The 22,446-nt window shown below is 43.5% G+C and overlaps 1 protein-coding gene and 1 long non-coding RNA gene across 7 annotated transcripts in view; one reads left to right on the top strand and one right to left on the bottom strand.

Annotated features, from left to right (window-relative positions):
* Window positions 1-22,446, top strand: part of LOC139237912 (uncharacterized) — a 40,692-nt gene that overhangs the window by 1,218 nt on the left and 17,028 nt on the right. For 4 of the 6 annotated variants that reach the window (XR_011588541.1, XR_011588543.1, XR_011588545.1 and 1 more), the window contains exons 2-4: window positions 2,303-2,456; window positions 11,493-11,655; window positions 20,624-20,816. This is a non-coding gene — a long non-coding RNA (uncharacterized lncRNA). Of the gene's footprint in view, window positions 1-2,302; window positions 2,457-3,367; window positions 3,689-11,492; window positions 11,656-19,106; window positions 19,250-20,623; window positions 20,817-22,446 lie in introns of all 6 variants that reach the window. The other 2 variants (XR_011588544.1, XR_011588546.1) reach the window with 2 other exon arrangements.
* Window positions 11,617-22,446, bottom strand: part of LOC139237911 (retinol dehydrogenase 8-like) — a 30,222-nt gene continuing 19,392 nt past the window's right edge. Inside the window, exons 4-6 of the mRNA XM_070867204.1 lie at window positions 19,448-19,541; window positions 18,515-18,698; window positions 11,617-11,879 (exon numbers count right to left, since the gene is read on the bottom strand). Coding sequence (XP_070723305.1) covers window positions 11,652-11,879; window positions 18,515-18,698; window positions 19,448-19,541 — 506 coding nt within the window. The 3' untranslated portion in view covers window positions 11,617-11,651. The remainder of the gene's footprint in view (window positions 11,880-18,514; window positions 18,699-19,447; window positions 19,542-22,446) is intronic.

Raw genomic sequence — 22,446 nt, 5'->3', positions numbered from 1 at the left:
TTGTCTCTCTAATCTCTCCTGCCTTCCACCCTATTACTGGCCTTCCCTTTTGTTCCCTCCTCTCCTCTCCCTTCCCCTTTCAGTGCTCGTTAAGAATGTGTTCTTTCGGAACACTCTCCAGTTCTGACAAAGGGTCGCTGACCAGAAACGCAAACTCTGTTTCTCTCTCCACAGATGCTGCCTGATCCGCCGAGATTTCCAGCATTTTCTGGTTTTATTCCAGATTCCAGCATCCGCAGTATTTTCTTTTTTTTATATATATATATCAAATCCCACTGGGGAATTTAAATTCAATTAACTAAATCAAATCTGGAATTAAAAGCTATCATCAGTAATGGTGACCATGAAATTAACGGATTGTCGGAAAAGCCCCCTGCCGTCGGGAATGGCTGCCTCAACTTGTGAGGCTTCCTGCAGCCTCCTCACTACCTCCTTCCCCCCCCCCCCCCCCCCCCCCGCCGTCGGGAACGGCTGCCTCCCCCCTCGCTGCGGTCGGTCGGTCGGTCGGGCCCTCACTCCCTCCCCTCCCTCCCCCCCCCCCCCCCCCCGCCCGCCGTCCGGAACGGCTGCCTCCCCCCCCGCTGCGGTCGGGAACGGCTGCCTCAACTTGTGAGGCTTCCTGCAGCATTCTCTCTGGCTGAAGCACTTTTACACAGGTAGGAAGATGGTTTATTTAATCTTTTCTTTGCTTATAAATTTTTATTCAGGTTGGATTTATTTGTATAATATTTGTATAAATATAAATAAGGATTTATTGTAGAATTTAATTACTTCCCTTGCCCCCCCCCCCCACCTCAATCTGGACGCCTAATTTGTAACCTGCGCCTGATTTTTTAATGTGTAGACAAGGTTTTTTCAGTTCTACAAAAATCTTCACTTGCTCCATTCTAAATTAGTTTGGAGTACGTTTTCACTGTGGAAACTTTGAAATCAGGCGTCAGTGGCTGGACACGCCCCCTTTTGAAGAAAAAATTCTGTTCCAAAGTGAAACTGTTCTAACTGACTAGAACAGCAGAAAAAAAAATGTGGAGAATTGCGATTTCTAAGATAGTCTGTTCTCCACCAGTTGCTCCTAAAAATCAGGCGCAAATCATGTGGAAACTTGGGGCCAGGAAGAGGCCATTCAGCCCCTTGAACCTGTTCATCAGTCCATTCAATTAGATCATGGCTGATCTGTATCTTAACTCCATCTACCCGCCTTGGATCCGTAACCTTCACCTAACAAAAATCCATCAAACTGAGTCTTGAAATTTTCAGTTGACCCCCAGCCGTGGCTCAGTGAGGAGCACCTCACCTCTGAGTCAGAAGGTTGTGGGTTCAAGACCCACTCCAGAGACTCGAGCACAAAAATCTAGGCTGACACTCACGACGCAGTGCTGAGGGAGCGCTGCACTGTCGGAGATGCCATCTTTCAGATGAAACATTAAACCTCTCAGGTGGATATAGTTCAAAGAAGAGCAGGAGAGTTATCCCCTGTATCCTGACCAATATTTATCCCTCAATCAACATCACTAAAGCAGATTATCTTATCACATTGCTGGTTATGGGAGCTTGCTGTGCGCAAATTAGCTATCGCATTTTCTACATTACAACAGTGACTACACTTCAAAACTACTTCATTGGCTGTAAAGCGCTTTGGGACATCCTGAGTTTGTGAAAGGCGCTATATATATGCAGGTCTTTCAGTATCAACAGATTTTTGGAGGAATGAGTTCCAGATTTTCACCGGCCTTTGTGTGAAGGTCGAGGCTATTCTGCGATACAGCTTAGCCAAGGTATAGAGGGTTGTAGTAACCTGCTTCAGGGGTTAGACTTCTGTTTTAAAACAGTTTGAGCTGAGAATTGGTCTGAAAACAAATTACATTTTTAACTCAATTGAGGGTTGTTGCTGAGAGGTTGTTTCCGCTGCTGGAGAGTCTAGAACCCAGGGGTCACAGTCTCAGGATAAGAGATTGGTCATTTAAGACTGAGATGAGGAATTTCTTCACTCAGAGGGTTGTGAATCCTTAGAATTCTATGGGTAATCAAGGGATATGGGGATCGGGCAGGAAAGTAGAGTTGAGTTCGAAGATCAGCCATGATCTTATTGAATGGCTGGACAGGCTCGAGGAGCCGTTTTGCCTACTCCTGCTCTTATTTCTTATGTTCTTATGGCCCAGGAAAGCACAACTACACCTTGTGGCCTTAAGAAGTGCTGAAAATTTTGTCCCTGTGCAGGCCAGCTGTTCTGTGATTCAGGTGCAGGAATTAGTTGCCCTTACCTGATGATGATGCCAGTTCATATAATTTTCTGGTCCTCTAGGGGTGTCGCTCATGGTGCTTGTGGGAGTGCCAGACCCGAGATTCCGGGTGCCACAAGCCGGCGGAGTGCTGGAAGATTTTTCTGGTGTTGGAATATGGATGAATGGGGGAGCGAAGTTGAAAATAGCACCAGGCCGAGGTGACACTGAACATGGGTATGAATTTCTTGGCCTTTTTCATTAATTTAGGATCTTTTATGTGTGTGGGATGCTGTTCAGATGTGGGTCACTTCCTTCTCCCAACCCCAATTTTAATATTTTCTGGACTCATAATGGGCCTTCTGCATTGCTTGAATACAGGCTGCATCAGGCCTTCATGCTCGATTTATATGGGGAACAGATGTCTAATTTGTTGGAAGCACGTCAGGTGCTTTCCATCAGATTATCATCTCTCTACGTTACTGAAAGGGAAAAATGGGAAGGCTTCTCTTCCCACGAGCGGCCCTCTGATATAAAGGGTCGACGCTCGTCCCAACCCGCGTAGCAGCTCTCAAAGTTATTAGACGGAGACAGATGGCAAGGTATAATGATCTTTAATTACGGATGTCCGGGAACATTCTCATCACAGCCGCCTGTGAGTGGAGATGTTCCCTGAAGAGCAAAATCGGACATCATTTATACATTTCATAGATCCCTTCGCTCCCCGGTATGACCTCCCTCGATCTCTAATTGGGTTACCTTATTAGTAATATTTTGGATTGACAGACCAGGATCTCAACGCAACCTTAGACCTTAACTGGGATGACCTCATTGGGTTAGAATTTGCTGATTGTACATGGCGCCTAAAAGTCAGTTTAGAGTCTTTTCACAGAGTCTTATCAGTATCTGTTTCGAGTCTTCCATGATGTCTTATCTTGTCGGACTGGATGCACCTTAATGTTATCTAGTGTTCTAGTACATCAATGTTGAGTCAGAGGCCTCTGGGTCCTTGGTACTGGAATATGTTAGAATGTGTGAGGTCAGCCACAGACCTTCCGCCCCTTTTGCTGAGCCGATGTAGAAGCCGGCACTTTAAACCTTATTTCGCTTATACACCTAATGCCAATTTTCTCTTACATTTCACACAGCTGCACTTGTGTTTCGTATGACGGAAAAAGCTTATAATGTGATGGCTATCCATTCGATGGCCTCCCGAGATGCCGTGTGGAGAATTGAGTTGCCTCTGGCAGCAGATCTTAGTGGGCAGATTGCTGTGATGTGTTCCATGATCTGGGACTAATGGCCACAGTTGCACTTTGGGTTGTCCCTCATCTTCCACTTGAGGAGCAGGTGGCTGCATCGTGCTGCCCTGTGCTGATTCGGTTGAGCGCTGTCCAGTGCCTTCGAGGGCAGTCGAAGCCAGGAACCACAGCTGCACTTAAACTGCAGAATATAAATGGTGTTATACGGTGAGAAGTTCATATGGCTTAATCTCTGCCTTGTGGATGGTATCTGTTTTCCTTACATCTGTTTGAAATGCCCAAGGCAAAAATCAAAAAGCGCCACATTACAGCAAAATTCTAAAGGAGCAAAGTGTGCTTAAAAAGACAAGCCTGAAGGCTTTGTGCCTCAATGCAAGGAGTATTTGTAATAAGGTGGATGAATTAACTGCGCAGGCAGCTATTAACAAATATGATATAATTGGCATTACGGAGATGTGGCTCCAGGTTGACCAAGGCTGGGAACTCAACATCCAGGGGTATTCAACATTCAGGAAGGATAGACAGGAAGGAAAAGGAGTTGGGGTAGCGTTGCTGGTTAAAAAAGAAATTAACGCAATAGTAAGGAAGGATATTAGCTTGGATGATGTGGAATCTGTATGGGTAGAGCTGCAGAATACCAAAGAGCAGAAAACGCTAGTGGGAGTTGTGTACAGACCATCAAACAGTTGTAGTGAGGTTAGGGACAGCATCAAACAAGAAATTAGGGATGCATGCAATAAGGGTACATCATGGGCGACTTTAATCTACATATAGATTGGGCTAACCAAACTGGTAGCAATACGGTGGAGGAAGATTTCCTGGAGTGTATTAGGGATGGTTTTCTCGACCAGTATGTCGAGGAACCAACTGGAGGGCTAGCTATCCTAGACTGGGTGATGTGTAATGAGAAAGGACTAATTAGCAATCTTGTTATGCGAGGCCCCTTGGGAAAGAGTGGCTATAATGTGGTGGAATTCTTTATTAAGGTGGAGAGTGACACAGTTAATTCAGAGACTAGGGTCCTGAACTTAGGGAAAGGTAACTTCGATGGTATGAGATGTGAACTGGCTAGAATAGACTGGCGAATGATACTTAAAGGGTTGACGGTGGATCGGCAATGGCAAACATTTAAAGATAACATGGATGAACTTCAACAATTGTACATCCCGGTCTGGAGTAAAAATAAAATGGGGAAGGTGGCTCAACCGTGGCAAACATTGGAAATTAAGGATAGTGTTAAATCCAAGGAAGAGGCATATAAATTGGCCAGAAAAAGCAGCAAACCTGAGGACTGGGAGAAATTTAGAATTTAGCAGAGGAGAAGAAAGGGTTTAATTCGAAGGGGAAAAATAGCGTATGAGAGGAAGCTTGCTGGGAACATAAAAATGACTGCAAAAGCTTCTATACATATGTGAAGAGAAAAAGATTAGTGAAGACAAACATAGGTCCATTGCAGTTAGAATCAGGTGAATTTATAATGGGGAACAAAGAAATGGCAGACCAATTGAACAAATATTTCGGTTCTGTCTTCACGAAGGAAGACACAAATAACCTTCCGGAAATACTAGGGGACTGAGTCGAGTGAGAAGGAGGAACTGAAGGAAATCCTTATTAGTCAGGAAATTGTGTGAGGGAAATTTATGGGATTGAAGGCCAATAAATCCCTAGGGTCTGATAGTCTGCATCTCAGAGTACTTAAGGAAGTGGCCCTAGAAATAGTGGATGCATTAGTGATCATTTTCCAGCAGTCTATCGACTTTGGATCAGTTCTTATGGACTGGAGGGGAGCTAATGTAAAACCACAAAAAAGGGAATTATAGACTGGTTCGCCTGACATCAGTTGTGGTGAAAATGTTGGAATCAATTATTAAAGATGAAATAGCAGTGCGTTTGGAAAACGGTGACAGGATCGGTCCAAGTCAGCATGGATTAAAGGGAAATCATGCTTGACAAATCTTCTAGCATTTTTTGAGGATGTAACTAGTAGAGTGGACAGGGGAGAACCAGTGAATGTCGTGTATTTGGACTTTCAAAAGGCTTTTGACAAGGTCCCACACAAGAGATTAGTGTGCAAAATTAAAGCACATGGTATTGGGAGTAATGTATTGACATGGATAGAGAACTGGTTGGCAGACAGGAAGCAGAGATTCGGGATAAATGGGTCCTTTTCAGAATGGAAGGCAGTGACTAGTGGGGTGCTGCAGGGCTCAGTGCTGGGACCCCAGCTATTTACAATATTCATCAATAATTTAGATGAAGGAATTGAGTGTAATATCTCTCAAGTTTGCAGAGGACACTAAGCTGGGTAGTGGTGTGAGCTGTGAGGAGGATGCTAAAAGGCTGCAGAATGACTTGGACAGGTTAGGTGAGTGGGAAAATGCGTGGCAGATGCAGTATAATGTGGATAAATGTGAGGTTATCCACTTTGGTGGCAAAAATATGAGGGCAGAATATTATCTGACTGGCGGCAGATTAGAAAAAGGGGAGGTGCAACGAGACTTGGGTGTCATGGTACACAGTCATTGAAAGTTGGCATGCAGGTACAGCAGGGGTGAAGAAGGCAAATGGCATGACGGCCTTCATAGCTAGGGGATTTGAGTATAGAAGCAGGGAGGTCTTACTGCAGTTGTACAGGGCCTTGGTGAGGCCTCACCTGGAATATTGTGCTCAGTTTTGGTTTCCTAATCTGAGGAAGGATGTTCTTGCTATTGAGGGAGTGCAGCGAAGGTTCACCAGACTAACCCCTAGTATTTCCGAAAGGTTATTTGTGTCTTCCTTAGTGAAGACCGATCCAAAGTATTTGTTTAATTGGTCTGCCACTTTGTTCCCCATTATAAATTCACCTGATTCTTGACTGCAAGGGACCTACGTTGGTCTGCATTAATCTTTTTCTCTTCACACAATGAAAATGATCATCATTTAGCATAAAGAATAACACTTAACTGGCAACAGTGTGTATTTCAGAATTTATTATAGTGCAAATTCTCTGCATCAAACAGTTCTTAGCATTTTTTTCCCTTTTTCAAAAAAATTGTCTCCTTATTGATTTCTGAAGACATCAGCAGGTAGGATGAGTTACTTAGCCACGTCGTTCAGGAGAGCCGAATTAGTACTAGTATTTGATATGTCCTTACTATACAGTATAAATGCACACAAGGCCCATACTTGAGAGAAGGTCACTATGTGACCAGTTACCTTTATTAGCCAGTACTGAAGTGATGAAGGTGGGTGGAGCTTTCCCTTTTATACCTGGAAGACCAGCTAAGGAGTGTCTCCCACATGTTCACCACCCAGTGGTCAGTGTTCTCACAGTGTACAATTTAGGTCAGTTTATACATGGGTTACAATGACAGTTAAATACATGACATCACCTCCCCCCCCCACCCCCCCCCCTCCAAAGTCTTATTGGGATCACAGGTTAAGTCTCTCTGGTGGTTTACGCTCCGTTGTAGAGCGCCTGAGTTGGGGCTCCGGTTGTTGGGCGCTGGCCTGAGTGTCTGTTGTTTGTTGTGCCTCAGGACTGTCCGAACTGCCCACAGTGACTGGGCTCTCCTCCACTTGGTTCCGGTGTTCGGTCACCTGTGGAGGAGTGAACTCTACATCATGTTCTTCCTCTGCTTCTTCGATGGGGTTGCTGAAACTCGTTTTGTTTGATTCACATGTTTGCGACAGATTTCCCCTCTTTGGCAATCACAGTGCCTGCAAGCCATTTAGAACCTGCAGCGTAGTTGAGAACAAAGACAGGGTCATTGACATCAATACATGGCTCCCTCGCATTCCCGTCGTGGTAGTCACATTGTGACTGGCGCCTGCTCTCAACAATTTCTCTCATGGTGGGGTGAATAAGGGATAACCTGGTTTTGAGCGTCTTTTTCATTAGCAGCTCTGCGGGTGGGACCCCTGTGAGCGAGTGTGGTCGGGATCTATTGGCCAACAGGAGGCGTGAAAAGCTTTGTAGGGAACCCCCTTGGATTCGGAGCATTCCCTGTTTGATTATCTGCACTGCTCGTTCTGCCTGGCCGTTTGAGGCTGGCTTGAACGGTGCCGTTCTGACATAGTTGATACCATTTCCTGCCATGAAGTCCTGGAATTCAATGCTTGTAAAGCACGGGCCATTGTTGCTGACCAAGACGTCCGGTAGACCATGGGCAGCGAACGTTGCCCGTAGAGTTTCTACCGTGGCAGAGGATGTGCTTGAATTGAGAATGTCACACTCGATCCATTTGGAGTAGGCGTCTACTACAACGAAAAACATTTTTCCCATGAAAGGACCTGCGTAGTCCACATGGATGCGTGACTATGGCTTAGCGGGCCAGGACCAGGGGCTAAGGCGGGGGGAGCTTCCCTGGGCGCATTGCCCAGTTGGGCGCACGTGTTGAACCTGCGAACACAAAGTTCCAGGTCTGCATCTATCCCTGGCCACCAAACGTGTGACCTGACAATTGCCTTCATCATGACAATGCCCGGGTGCTCATTGTGGAGTTCTCTGATGAACATCTCTCTGCCCATCTGGGGCATGACTACCCGGTTTCCCCATAGTAGGCAATCGGCCTGATTCGAGAGTTCATCCTTGCATCTGTGAAATGGTTTAAATTCCTCAGGGCATGCCCAGTCCCCATTCAGGACACATTTCTTGACTAAAAACAGTAGCGGGTCTTTATTTGTCCAGACTTTAATCTGACAGGCTGTCACGGATGAACCTTCACTTTCGAAAGCTTCAACAGCCATGACCATCTGAGCAGAGTGCTCGGTTGCCCCCTCGGTGGTGGCTAGTGGGAGCCTGCTGAGTGCATCGGCGCAGTTTTCAGTGCCCGGTCTGTGCCGAATTGTGTAGTCATAGGCGGCTAACGTGAGTGCCCACCTCTGTATGCGGGCCGATGCATTTGCATTTATAGCCTTGTTGTCGGCCAAAAGGGATGTTAGGGGTTTGTGATCTGTCTCCAGCTCAAATTTCCTGCCAAACAGTTACTGGTGCATTTTTTTTACAGTATATACACATGCAAGCGCTTCCTTTTCTACCATCCCGTAGCCCCGTTCTGCCTGGGACAGACTTCTGGAGGCATAAGCTACTGGCTGTAACTGACCCTTGGCATTAACATGCTGCAACACACACCCGACCCCATAGGACGACGCGGCGCATGTTAAAATAAGTTTCTTACATGGGGCGTATAGCGTTAACAGATTGTTGGAGCATAACAAATTTCGTGCTCTATCAAAAGCCCTTTCCTGGCTGTCCCCCCAGACCCATTTGCGACCTTTGCGTAGGAGCACGTGTAGCGGCTCTAACTGCGTGCTCAATTTGGGAAGAAAGTTACCAAAATAGTTCAGGAGCCCCAGGAACGAACGCAGCTCCATCGTGTTACGGTGTCTGGGTTCTCTCTGGATCGCTTCTATTTTGGATGCAGTAGGTCTGATCCTGTCTACTGCTACCCTCATCCCCAGGAATTCTACCTCTGGAGCTAGGAAGACGCACTTAGCCTTTTTCAGTCACAGACCTACTCAGTCCAGTGGGTCACGACTACCGTGGTGCTGCCTAGCATCGGAATGATCTCCTTTGTGTATGTCCGTAGCTGTGCATCAATTGGCAATAATTTTGGCCTCCTGGCCTTGGACGCCCACAACTTGGACGCCCACAACTTGTTGAACTGTTTAATACTCATCAGGGACTGGCTGGCCCCTGTGTCTAGCTCCATTGATACTGGGATGCCATTGAAGAGCACTTTCATCATTATCGGTGGCGTCCTGGTGTATGAACTGTGTATGTGCTCCACATGAACTTGTTGAACTTCAGCTTCCAGCGATTTCCCCTAGTGTCCATTTGGCCTCGTGGGGCTTACATCGTCCCCCTCGTCCTCGTACATCAACCTGGCTGCAGGCTTCCTGCGCATACGCGCCAAGTGACCGCTGATGTTGCAGTTTCTGCAGGTATATTGCTGATACCTGCAAGCTCTGGCTGTGTGTTTACCTCCACACCTCCAACATGAGCCGTTGTTGAAAACAAAAGGTCCATTACCAGTCGATCGTCTCTGACTGTCTGTAAGTGTTCTTAAGCGCACCATTAACAGGTGTTGATGGCCCCATTACTGGCCGCATTGTCCCTTGCGATGGCGTGAATCGCTGTTCAGCTAGCCATTGTCTCTGTTGAATTCCCCCTTTGATTTCAACTACATGCTCGGGCATGTCTGATTGCCACTGTCTGCCTGGAGAACTGTGTGCCGTGTTAACAGTGTTGACTCCCTGTCCATTTGCTGCATTTATCCCTAGATTTCAGTCAAACATCATTCTGGTCTCTTCCTCCCCTGAGATAAATGTCTGGGCCATCAAAGCCGCCGTTTCCAGAATCAAGTCTTTGGTCTCATTCAGTTTCCTGAAAACCCCAGTGTGCCCGATACCCTCAATAAAAAAGTCTCGCAGCATCTCCGCTTTTCATGCAACTGGGAACTTACATAGGCTCGCCAGTCGCCGGAGCTCTGCCACGAAGTCTGGAACGGTTTGCCATTCTCGATGTACCGGTGTCTCGCCATGTGCATGCTGCTCGCCAGTTTAAAGTGTTCCCCGATCAATTTACTGAACTCTTCAAAAGTCTTGTCCGCCGGCTTCTCTGGCGCTAGAAGGTCCTTCATCACAAACCGTCAGGAGATGAGCCCTTCGTTTGTCGGCCGAATCATGTCCCAGCCATTCCTTAGTGACGAAACTTTGCTGTAGTCTCTCAATAAAATCGTCCCAATCATCACCAACACAGTACCTCTCGTCTGTGCTGCTAGTGGCCATGCTCGCGTGGTTTAAATTCCAGTTTCTCGTCGCCAATGATATGTCCTTACTATACAGTATAAATGTACACGAGGCCCATACTTGAGAGAAGGTCACTCTGTGACCAGTAACCTTTATTAGCCAGCACTGAACTGATGAAGGTGGGTGGAGCTTCCCTTTTACACCTGAAAGACCAGGTTAGGAGAGTCTCCCACCTAATGGTCAATGTTCTCACAGTGTACAACTTAGGTTAGTTTATACATGGGTTACAATGACAGTTAAATACATGACAGTATTGAAAAATTATTTTGTATTTTCTGTTTTGAATAAGAGTTTCTTAAACTTCTCTAAATCAACTTTTCACTTATAGTACAGTGGAACTTTGCTTATCTACTACAATGTACCCAGTTGGCAGTGTCCCCAAATTACATCCCCTAATTGTTGCTCTGAACTTTGAAACCTCTACTTTGCCCCTGCTGAAATCAGTTTTCTTCAGAATTACTCACTTCAGATTATCCTGCTCATCCATTACATGGTTTGAGCGCTCATTGTTTCTCCATGTACCCTCGCATGACTGTGAACATCGAATTGCTATAAGAGTCAAGCACTGCAGCAGTGTGTTTAAACAGGCATGCTGTTGCTTTTAAAATTGATGGTTTTGTTCTGATCAATGTCCCAGAGGCTGCCAACGGGATTGCCGGAGGTGATTTACATATTAACTTTAGTGCTTACCTCTAGCTGGGGCGGGAGTGTGCAGGCATAAGAGTCGGTCTTTGCCATTGGTGGAATGCTTTTTTCCAGGGATTTGTGGGTCAAGAATCGAAGGGTGATGAATCGATGTACTCACTTCTGCTTGCAGAGTTGAAAGAGTAGATAATCGATATTCCAGTGCAATAGAAATGTATCCCTTTTTGGGCTAATTTCTTATTCAAGTATATTTTTAATAATTGACCAACTAGTTAGTAGAATACAGAAGAGCTTCAGTAGGGCCAACTGCAGTAACACATCATAGAGAAAGAATGAAGATTGGAGATTAATTATTAGTAATTGGAATTTTGTGGTCTACATTGATGCATGTAATCTTTGAATACTTAAGGAAGTTTGTTATTTTAACTGTGTGTGTTACTTTAGGTCCTTCAGCTTTTTAAGCAAGTCATCTCATGTCATTATCCATGGCTGTGAGGTTTTCAAGACCAGGACATTTCCATTTGCAATACATTTTTTCACTGAACATAATTCTTGTATCTTTTCTATTCTCTAGGTATTTTAACACCTCTACTTTGTAGAATCCATGCAAAAAACAATCTATTGGCTTAAGCACTTCTAAGATGGCTGTATACTGCAATGTAGTGGACAACGCCGTTATAAACAACAGTTTGGTCACTGGTGCTTCTTAAAAACCAGTTCTTCATATTTATAATCAGGTTGGTGAAATAGCACCATTACGAAAACAGTTGCATGTTACAATTCTGAGAAAGTTCAAACTTATCTTGAACAGAGTTCCATGATTAAAAAGTAGGTTGTAAAACATTCGAACAGACAAATTTCCTGTATTGTCAGCGTACTTCAGTGCTGTTAGTGGTGTATAGAGCATGTTGGTTTGGTAACGAAATACTGGCTGTTCCATTTTTATCACTTTGATGGTTGCCTTAAAAAAATTGGTGAAATGTAAACAAATTATTTATATCATTTAAATCAGCAAATCACCTATCCCCTTGTTTCTAAAAATCTTCATATTGGAGTGAATCTTAAATTAGTCATCATCCTTGGCAACCTCCACACATTGCTGAAACCAGTAAGTCTGTTTTTACAGGCAAAAACAAATCATAAGGTGATGTCCCTTCCTTTCCTTTTTTAATCTTTTCACACATATTGCTGTTTGCTTATTTCTGAAGTTTTAAATTTTAATGAGGGTGCAAAATGGGCTGTAGTATATTACTTGATTTGAAATGGACAGTCAATCTGCTATTGCCTGTTTTGCGCCTCTGCCGAAGCTGAATTTTATCCCTATTGTAGTTTTTTTGATCAAACTTGTCAACTGGTGTCAGCCTTGCATTTGGTTTAAAATGTTTTAAGTAAGTGTTCGTTCAATTTTTAAATTTTCCGGCATTAGCCAGTGATATCTTCACTGCCAGCATTTTTTAGCTGGCTGTAAACATTGTACTGAACTAGTTGGTGTCTCATTGCTCACAGTCAGGGGAAAGTCCACCTCTTGTTGTCATTTGAGTGGGACGGCTTGGCGAAACAGATGTAGCTTTTCCCTTAGACAATGACATTACTTGTGCCAGATTCTACCATTCCCCGCTGCTGCTAGGCACATGCAAGCATAATCAGAGATCTTTGTGGGAGCAGACTGATAAGCAGCTGTGAAATTCTTGAAGCCCTGTTGTTTCCCAATGTGAGTGCAGAGAAGACAGAACATTATAGATTGCAGCCCAGGATCTCAAAACCAAAATATTTAATTGGGTAAGGAAGCCTGGTATCTTGGCCAAGGAGGCACCCCTCCATAAGGTTCTGGAGTGGCCACACTCTTCAAGGTGGTCTGCAGCTTAGTAGATGAGTGTTGTGAACTCTTACATTGATATCTCAAGCTGCTTGTCACATGCTCAAATGAGTGCATGAACTGTACATATTGAGCTACCAAACTGGCTATTTGAGACCCATGGGTTCAGCAGCTGCTGTAGTCCTTGAGCTCAACCTCGTACCAAAATATTGCAGCTTCTCTAATTGGACTTTCACTTGCTACTTCCCACTTGTGTTCTGTACTGTGTTCTATGCTGTACCAAGTTTTTAAGTGGCAGCCAATGGCTCAGTGGGTAGCACACTGGTCTCTGAGTCTGAAGTTTCGCTCCAGGAACTTAAGTGTATAAATCTAGGCTGACACTTCAGTGCAGTGCTAAGGGAGCACTGCACTGTTGGAGGTGCCGTCTTTCATATGAGATGTTAAACTGCTCTCTCAGGTGGCCCTATTTTGAAGAAGAGCAGTAGAGTTATCCCCGGTGTGCTGGCCAATATTTATCCCTCAATCAACATAACAAAAACAGATCATCTGGTCATTATCACATTGCTGTTTGTAGGAGCTTGCTGTGTGCAAATTGGCTGCCTCTTTTCCCACATTAGAACAGTGACTACACCCCAAATAATACTTCATTGGCTGCAAAGCGCTTTGAGATGTCTGGTGGTCGTGAAAGGTGCTATATAAATAGAAGCGTAGAAAAATAGGTGCAGGAGTAGGCCAATCGGCCCTTCGAACCTCCACTGCCATTCAATAATATCATGGCTGATCATTCCTTCAGTACCCCTTTCCTGCTTTCTCTCCATATCCCTTGATCCCCTTAACCGTAAGAGCCATATCTAACTCCCTCTTGAATATATCCAGTGAACTGGCATCAACAACTCTCTGCGGCAGGGAATTCCACAGGTTAACAACTCTCTTGAGTGAAGAAGTTTTTCTTCATCGCAGTCCTAAATGGCCTACCCCTTATCCTAAGACTATGTCTCCTGGTTCTGGACTTCCCCAACATCGGGAACATTCTTCCCGCATCTAACCTGTCCAGTCCCGTCAGAATCTTATACGTTTCTATGAGATCCCCTTTCATCCTTCTAAACTCCAGTGAATAAAGGCCCAGTCAATCCAGTCTCTCCTCATATGACAGCCCAGCCATCCCTGGAATCAGTCTGGTGAACCTTCGCTGCACTCCCTCAATAGCAAGAACGTCATTCCTCAGACTAGGAGACCAAAACTGAACACAATATTCCAGGTCCAACTGCAATAAGACCTCTCTGCTTCTATATTCAAATCCCTTAGCTATGAAGACCAACATACCATTTGCCTTCTTCACCGCCTGCTGTACCTGCGTGCCCACTTTCAGTGACTGATGAACCATGACACCCAGGTCTTGTTGCACCTCCCCTTTTCCTAATCTGCCGCCATTCAGATAATATTCTGCCTTCGTGTTTTTGCCCTTAAAATGGATAACCTCACATTTATCCACATTATACTGCATCTGCCATGCATTTGCCCACTCACCTAACCTGTCCAAGTCACCCTGCAGCCTCTTAGCATCCTCCTCACAGCTCACACCGCCACCCAGTTTAGTGTCATCTGCAAACTTGGAGACATTACATTCTATTCCTTCATCCAAATTGTTAATGTATATTGTAAAGAGCTAGGGTCCCAGCACTGATTCCTGCGGCACTCCAGTAGTCACTCCCTGCCATTCTGAAAAGGACCCGTTAATCCCGACTCTCTGCTTGCTGTCTGCCAACCAGTTCTCTCTCCACGTCAGTATATTATCCCCAATACCATGTGCTTTGACTTTGCACAACAATCTTTTGTGCGGTACCTTGTCAAAAGCCTTCTGAAAGTCCAAATACACCACATCCACTGGTTCTTCCTTATCCACTCTGCTAGTTACATCCTCAAAAAATTCCAGAAGATTCGTCAAGCATGATTTCCCTTTCATAAATCCATGCTGACTTGATCCAATTCTGTCACCGCTTTCCAAATGCACTGCTATTTCGTCCTTCATGATCGATTCCAACATTTTCCCCACTACTGATGTCAAGCTAACCGGTCTATAATTACCCGTTTTCTCGCTCTCTCCTTTTTTAAAAAGTGGTGTTACATTAGCTACCCTCCAGTCCATGGGAACTGATTCAGTGTCGATAGACTGTTGGAAAATGATCACCAATGCATCCACTATTTCTAGGGCCACTTCTTTTCATGTTTCCCTTACTACAACTGACCCTCTGAGTGAGTCATTTGTGCTGGGGCTTGCCACAGTAAGATTGGGTGACATAAGGTGCTGTGAACTGCTAGATCGCTGTTTAAATTGTCCTCTGGAATCTTCTTGACATGGGAACCTATAGGATTAGAGGAGCATATGTTACAATGCAGCCAATAAGACACGAATTGGAATACAACTTGTATGGCAAGTGTGTTGCACTGTTGTGGGTCATTGAATGGCTGTGTTTCAATGAGGGAGCGAGTAGGAAGGAAAAGAATAAAAAGGAAAGCATGTCCTAGCTCTGAACTGAAGGAGAAATTGGACCACACCTTCTACACTTTCTTGATTTGGCTCCAACTCCACATTCTGCAGGTCACTCCTTCTAAGGCATTAAGGTTGTTAGGGATTGAGGTTGTTACGCTTGTTATGTTCTCTTCCATCTGCATTCGCCGATTCCTGTTATGAGACCTTCTCTAAGTAGATAGAAAAATTGGGAAACATGTTGAAATGAGGGAAGATGAGAGATAATGTGTCATCCAGATACGCAGCCCAAGTCTTGCCTCATGTGAGTTTCCGCATATTAAGCATACAGGAGCTTCCTTTTACAATGTCTTTTTATAGTTTGCTACATTTCTTGGGTCACAATACAAAAAGAATGGTTCTGCGTTTGCAAAGTAAATTAACCTTTATCCAAGTGTTGGGCATTCTCCATCTGTAATGCACACCAAACCTAGTGAAGTTCTGTGAGAACACATTGTAAAACAATATGGCAACATTTGGTCAAGTGTGATGTTCACCGTTGCAACTTTTCAAAAATTTGCATTTTTTTTGTGCACCTGCTCCCACATTCTGTGGACAGGTAAAATAGCATTGACCTTTTCTACTACCTCCACCAATGCTACTGTCACATTGCTCTTCACAGCAAGCTATCCCTTGCGGCGTGACCTCAAGCTGTATCTAAATGGCTTGCACTTCTAGAAGCTCTTTCATCTTTCTAGTAGCACCGCTGCTTTAAGATGACCAGCAGTCCTTTAAGTGCTGCTGGCACCAGATAATCTGCCGCTTAACCTGTGTGCATGTCAATGCACTATGCACATAAAGCAGAGCATCACCACTGGCAGGAGAGTGTAATTACAGTCTGACAAGTTTACATAGGCAGTTGCCATTGTAAATGTGGAAATAGTTGATAGAACATGCACACAGATACAAGATTTTGACAGTGTTCAGGTGTAGTGGGGTTAGAGGCGAGAAAATAATTGGATGTTATTTAGCCCCTATTTTAAAGTCATGTGCATTCTGTCTTTATTTTTATATAATATTTTGATTTTATAATAATTAAACAGTAAAACCTGCAGCAATTTGGGAAGCATGGATGTAGAGTTGGTTAGAGTATCTCTGTCCTACCAGTAGCAGGAGGATACAATTACACAGTGACAAATTTATATAGTTAGTTTCTATTGTAAGTATTGGCTTAGGAAATTGTAATGGGAAAAATTAACACAAAAGTATGATTGATTAAAAAGGGGACAACAGGAAGTAAGATTTTGCAGATAGGCATTTTATACAGGTTTTTAATATATAGATTTGTATATTTTATAACTGCAATTATTGTTAGCAATATTAACGTGAACGCTTAAAACCTTTGTTTGACATTCATAGAAACATAGAAATTTACAGCGCAGAAGGAGGCCATATCGGCCCATCGTGTCTGCACCGGCCGATAAAGAGCCGTACGGCCCTTGGTCAGCAGGCCTAAAAGTTACATATAAACCTATGAACAATGACGGAAAGGCAAAGAGCACCCAGCCCAACCAGTCCACCTCACATAACTGCGACACCCCTTACACTGAAACATTCTACACTCCACCCCAATCGGAGCCATGTGATCTCCTGGGAGAGGCAAAAACCAGATATAAACCTAGGCCAATTTAGGGAGAAAAAACTGGGAAAATTCCTCTCCAACCCATCCAGACGATCGAAACTAGTCCAGGAGATCAACCTGGCCATATTCTATTCCTGCCGCACTTACCATTATATCTGCGCCGTCCAACAAAAGGTCATCCAGTCTAATCCCAATTAACAGCTCTAGGTCTGTAACCCTGCAGTTTACAGCACTTTAAGTGCCCATCCAACCAAAGTGATGAGGGTTTCTGCATCCACCACTCTTCCAGGCAGCGAGTTCCAGATCCCCAAAACCCTCTGCGTAAAGAACCCCCCCCCCTCCAAACCCCCTCATAATAGACCCCTCCACCAATGGAAATAGACCCTTACTATCTACTATGTCCAGGCCCCTCAATATTTTGTACACCTCAATGAGGTTTTCTCTCAACCCCCTCTGTTCCAATGAGAATAAACCAAGTCTATCCAATATGCCCTCATAACTAAGATTCTCCATTCCAGGCAGTATCCTAGTAAATCTCCTTTGCACCCTCTCTAGTGCAGTCACATCGTTCCTATAACACGGCGACCAGAACTGCACGCAGTACTCCAGCTGTGGCCTAACCAAAGTTTTACACAATTTAAGCATAACCTCCCTGCTCTTAGATTCTATGCCTCGGCTAATAAAGGCAAGCATTCCGTAGGCGTCCACCTGGCCTGCTACTTTCAGAGAAATATTTGTTGTCAGCTGTAGCTCAGTGGGTAGCATCCTCACCTCTGAGTCTGAAGATTGTGGGTTCAAGTCCCACTCAGGACTTGAGCACATAATCAGGGCTGATACTTCAATGCAGTGCTGAGGGAGTGCTGCATTATCTACCTGACCCCTTGTAAAACACTGTGTGAACAAGCACTCCAAGGTCCCTTTGTTCATCTACACTATTAAGTGGCCTACCGCTTAATGTGTATACCCTTTCCTTATTAGCCCTCCCAAAGTGCATCACCTCACACTTCTCTGAAATAAATTCCATTTGCCACTGCTCTGCCCACCTGACCAGTAGATTGATATCCTCCTGCAACCCATGACTTTCCTCTTCATTATCAACCACACAGCCAATTTTAGTGTCGTCTGTAAACTTCTTAATCATACTCCCTATATTCAAATCTAAACCATTGATATATACCACAAAAAGCAAGAAACCCAGTACTGAGCCCTGCGCAACCCCAATGGAAACATCCTTCCAGTCACAAAAACATCCATCAATCATTACTTTTTGCTTCCTACCTCCAAGCCAATTTTGGATCCAACTTGCCACTTTGCCCTGTATCCCATGGGCTTTAACCTTCATGACCAGTCTTAACATGTGGGACCTTATAAAAAGCTTTGCTAAAGTCCATATATACTACTTCGTACGCACTACCCTCATCGACCCTCTTGGTTACCGCCTCAAAAAATTCAATCAGGTTAGTCAAACACGATCTTCCCTTAACAAATTCCTCTGTGATTTGAGTGGAGATAGTAAACGATTTAAAATAAACTGGTTAACACCAGTGTTAAAATAGTCAACAGAAATCTATCATACAAACACGAAGTAATTTGCTCATTTTGACTTTAGTAATTTCTGTACTTGTACATTTTCAGCTTACGGTTTTCAGGCATTTTGACAAAACTGATTACCTTAGCAATTGTATCTGGAGTCTGCCCCATTGTCACAAAGATATCATGAGAAGCAGGCAGATAGACATCTTTAAAATACTGGATCGTCTCGGAGTCTGTTCCTGGAAATTCTGAGTGTGACACTTCTTCCATGAGTTTCATTTCGAATTCTGTGTTTACAGGACCAGGTTCAATCATTGAAACACTAAAGGAAAAAACAAAATACCCTTGTTGATATAGAATTGATGTTCTGAAGTTGATTGTATACTTAAGGGGTTTAGGGAAGGAGCTCCAGCAAATAGGATTAGTCCATCTTAACGCTCTGCTGTCAGTGATGGAATGGGGAAGGGGGGTGGGGTGGGTGGACAATATGCTACAGTCCGAGGAACACAGGGTGGGGGATATGGGAAATGGAGGACTGGAGGATATTGTAGAGATAGTGTGTTAGGCAATGGAGGGACTCTGTCCAAAGAGAGGAATCCTGCCCTTGATCTCAATTGGGAAATAGTTTAGTTCAGTAGTTCAATGACTTATTGTATTGATTTAGGCTGACTTTTTAAAATTTCTATTTGTATGGTAGCACTGAGGTACTTTTTTACATTTTTTGTTTCAGTGCTTTTAAGTGCCTTTTATTTCATCTGTCTGGCTTGATGGCTGCAGCTGACAGAGAAGATACGCATCCTGTTCCCAGAATGCTGTAGCCAGCAGCAAATGGCAAGAACCAAGAGACAGCACTGGCTCAGTTGAAACTTTTGGGTGACTCAAATTTGGAAAATTAACACTGAATAAAGAGTAAAAGAAACTATGCAAATAAGATTCATCTCTGTAAAGTTTTTTGAAGGGAACAGTATACATATTTATCCTAATCCTGATCCCTTCCTCTTCTTTGTGCAGACCAGAAAATACCTGCAATATTCTTGTTAATGGTATACCCAAGTAAATATATTTACTTACTATATATTGAACTTCAGAAGTTGAACTGCAAGACTTTCACAAAATCCCTCCATGGCAAACTTAGAGGCAGCATAGACATCATTGAATACAACTCCTGTGCAAAAGAAAGAATAGTTTCTTCATATTTAGGTTTTTGAAGACTAATTTATTGGTTTCATGTATTTTCTGACTTCCAGAATTAAACTTTATGGCACTCTTTATCTGCAATTAAGATTATTTGTACCTAGTAGCACTTGCTTTCCTTGGCATTTCCTCGATGTTGCAAAATTTAATCGAGTTTGTGTTTAGAAATTTGTAAAACTGGTGGGAGACATTGTTTGAAGATTCATTCACTGAAGTGGAGTGAGGTCATGAAGCTTCTTTGGGCACTGATGATGTGGTCCCACATTGTCCTTTCTGGAGGGCCTCCTGGCCTCTGTGGGTAGAGGACCACTCTTAAAGTGTTGACCCCCTGCACAAAGCTGGTGTTGCGTGCCCCTTCCCTGGCTTGCTGAGCTATTTGTGTTCCTGCTGAAGCGCTTTCCCCATTTTTTTTTTAGGCGTGGATGGCAATTGAGCTTTAACAGCTGAAGTCTCCTGTTATATATGTAAACTTGTATTTACTCTGTACAGCCATCAGAGGGCTCATCCCCTGGAATCCCAAGGGATCCCATAATCCCTTGGGAGCACAGGTATTTAAGGAGGCTTCACAGGTTGGAGAGGCACTCTGGAGACCTGCAATAAAAGACTAAGGTCACACTTTACTTTGAGCTCCCAGTATTCAGTCTGACTCTACATATATTTGAGAATTTGTTTTAATGCTAATTTATCTTCAGAATGCAGTTGAGCTGTAAGGGCTAAAAGCTCCCTATTTTTATATTAGATTTATTTTTTTCATTTCAGAAGGTTCCTTTAAGAGAGCGAACTGTTTTCTGAAATGACAGCCTCGCTTTCAGAGCAGGCTGTTCTATTTAGGAATAGGACCATAATAAATTTATATAATAGAAACAGTTACTGATATGGCAAAAAACAGGCATTACATTGGTTGATGACTTAGAGCAAAGGTGCAGCATAAGGCTTGACCAAGTGGGGCTGTGAAGTTTAACATTCCAGTTTAGTGTCTGAGCTATTAAGACGAACATTCTCGTAGTATTGTGCTCCTTTGGTTAGTGATGGTGCTGTGGTTCTCCTTCGCAGATACAACCGCTCTCCCAACACCTGACTGATGCTTCAAGTGCAAGCATCTTGGCATGAACAATCAAAGTTTGTTGGTATGGACTCAAGTCTCCCATTTCAAGGTCCCAGCTGCAGCACTGATACTGGTTTCTGTAGCCTGCAGGCCAGCAGAGGCCCTTCGACTTCAGAAAATAGAGGGAGTGAGGCAGAGCAAGTAAGCGACATTTTTTGACTGTTGAGTAAAAGAGAGAAACAGCTGTGCTGAATTCAAAAAAATAGATGTTTTTATTGGTGTAGTGAATTTCATCCTTTTATTTTTCCTTTGTCTTTGGAACCATTAAGTTCTTTCCTTTGTGGCCAGCTTTAGGGTTTCCTGGTTTAATTTTGCCGATACTTGATTTATTTGGGTTTATTTCTGTGGGCGCACTTTGGGTTTACAAGGTTGTTTTGTATGGACATCCTATGGGGTTTACATTTAAAGAGTGCCCTCAAAAAAAAAAACAGTCAGAGGTGCTTCACAGGATGGGGAGGAATAGACACTGATCAGGAGTTAGCTTTTGGTGGCTGGTTTTGATGGTGGGATGTAGTAATGCAGACAGGTTTAGGGGAGGAATTCCAGAATGCAGGAAAGCGAAGGCTGTGCTAGTAATGATAGAGCGGGAGATACACAGTAAGCCAGAGCTGACAGAATGAAGGGTATCAGGTGGATTGTAGAACGGGAAGAGGTTGCAGATACAGGGTGGGGCACGACCATGCAGGGAAATGTAAATCAGGTTAAGGATTTTGAAATAAATGCTTTAGAGACAGGAAAATACTGAAGGTTATTGAGGACAGGAGTAGATGTCTGATTTTGTTCAACCATACTAGTAAATAATGTCATCTGCCTTGACTTGGATAATTCCTGTGACTAAAATGGGTGAAGGTCATCTTTTGCTAAATTTTGTGTTGGTAAAGTTCAGTGCTGTGCTGTAACTAGCTCTGCTGAAGATTTGATCCTTTTAGAGCTAGCTCTAAGTTGAACCTAAAGGACCAGGGCCCTTAAATATGGAGAAACTACAACATGGTTTGCCCACCTCAGTTAATGAACTTAATTTGTTTTATAGGACAGCTCTTGTAACTTATTCTGACTTTGGAAATAAACATTAGAAACTTATAACCTTTGGCTCATGGATGAACATGTTAACACATTGAACATGGTAATTTCTGGGCGTCATACTGTTGGAAACATTCCAAGCCTGCAAAATTTCTTATTAAAAAGAATTGCAACTTCTAAGAATAAAATACAATACGGTAGTATTTCTAAATCAAACTTCTCTGAAACAATGTAAACTCAATTGATTTTATGTATTAGTTTACTGTTATGTATGCAATAAAGATACAAACTGAGTACTGTTTAACTGAACAAGGTACAACCTTGGCTCTGCTTTATTATGGCCTAAAGTGCCTGACTCACAAAATGGCTGGCCTTTTATACCAGAGCAGCACCAGGTGCATGCTGTTCAGTGGCCTCCAACAGTGACACCATCCGGTGGCTACAAACAGCATGTACATACATGACATACATACATTTTCAGAACATAAAAACAAGCTAAATTTAGGTTGTATATCTACCTACTGCGACTTTCTGAATAGGGTGTGTTTTGATATTCTGACACCTCTAATTATATTGACAAGTAGCTAGTTGCTATAGTTGCTATTAAAGACAAAATATTTTACACTGGATTTTCTCAACATGTAAATTATACAGAGCCCTAAAGTGACTGGATAATGCTCAGTTCCTACAAGTGTTTTCATATGAAGAAAGGTTGAGCAGGTTGGGCCTAGACTCATTGCAGTTTAGAAGA

The sequence above is a fragment of the Pristiophorus japonicus genome, chromosome 24 (genome assembly GCF_044704955.1).
Source record: "Pristiophorus japonicus isolate sPriJap1 chromosome 24, sPriJap1.hap1, whole genome shotgun sequence".
Classification (NCBI taxonomy): Eukaryota; Metazoa; Chordata; class Chondrichthyes; family Pristiophoridae; genus Pristiophorus; species Pristiophorus japonicus.
Note: the sequence above shows the minus strand (reverse complement) of the source record. Positions and strands in the feature narration are given on the sequence as shown.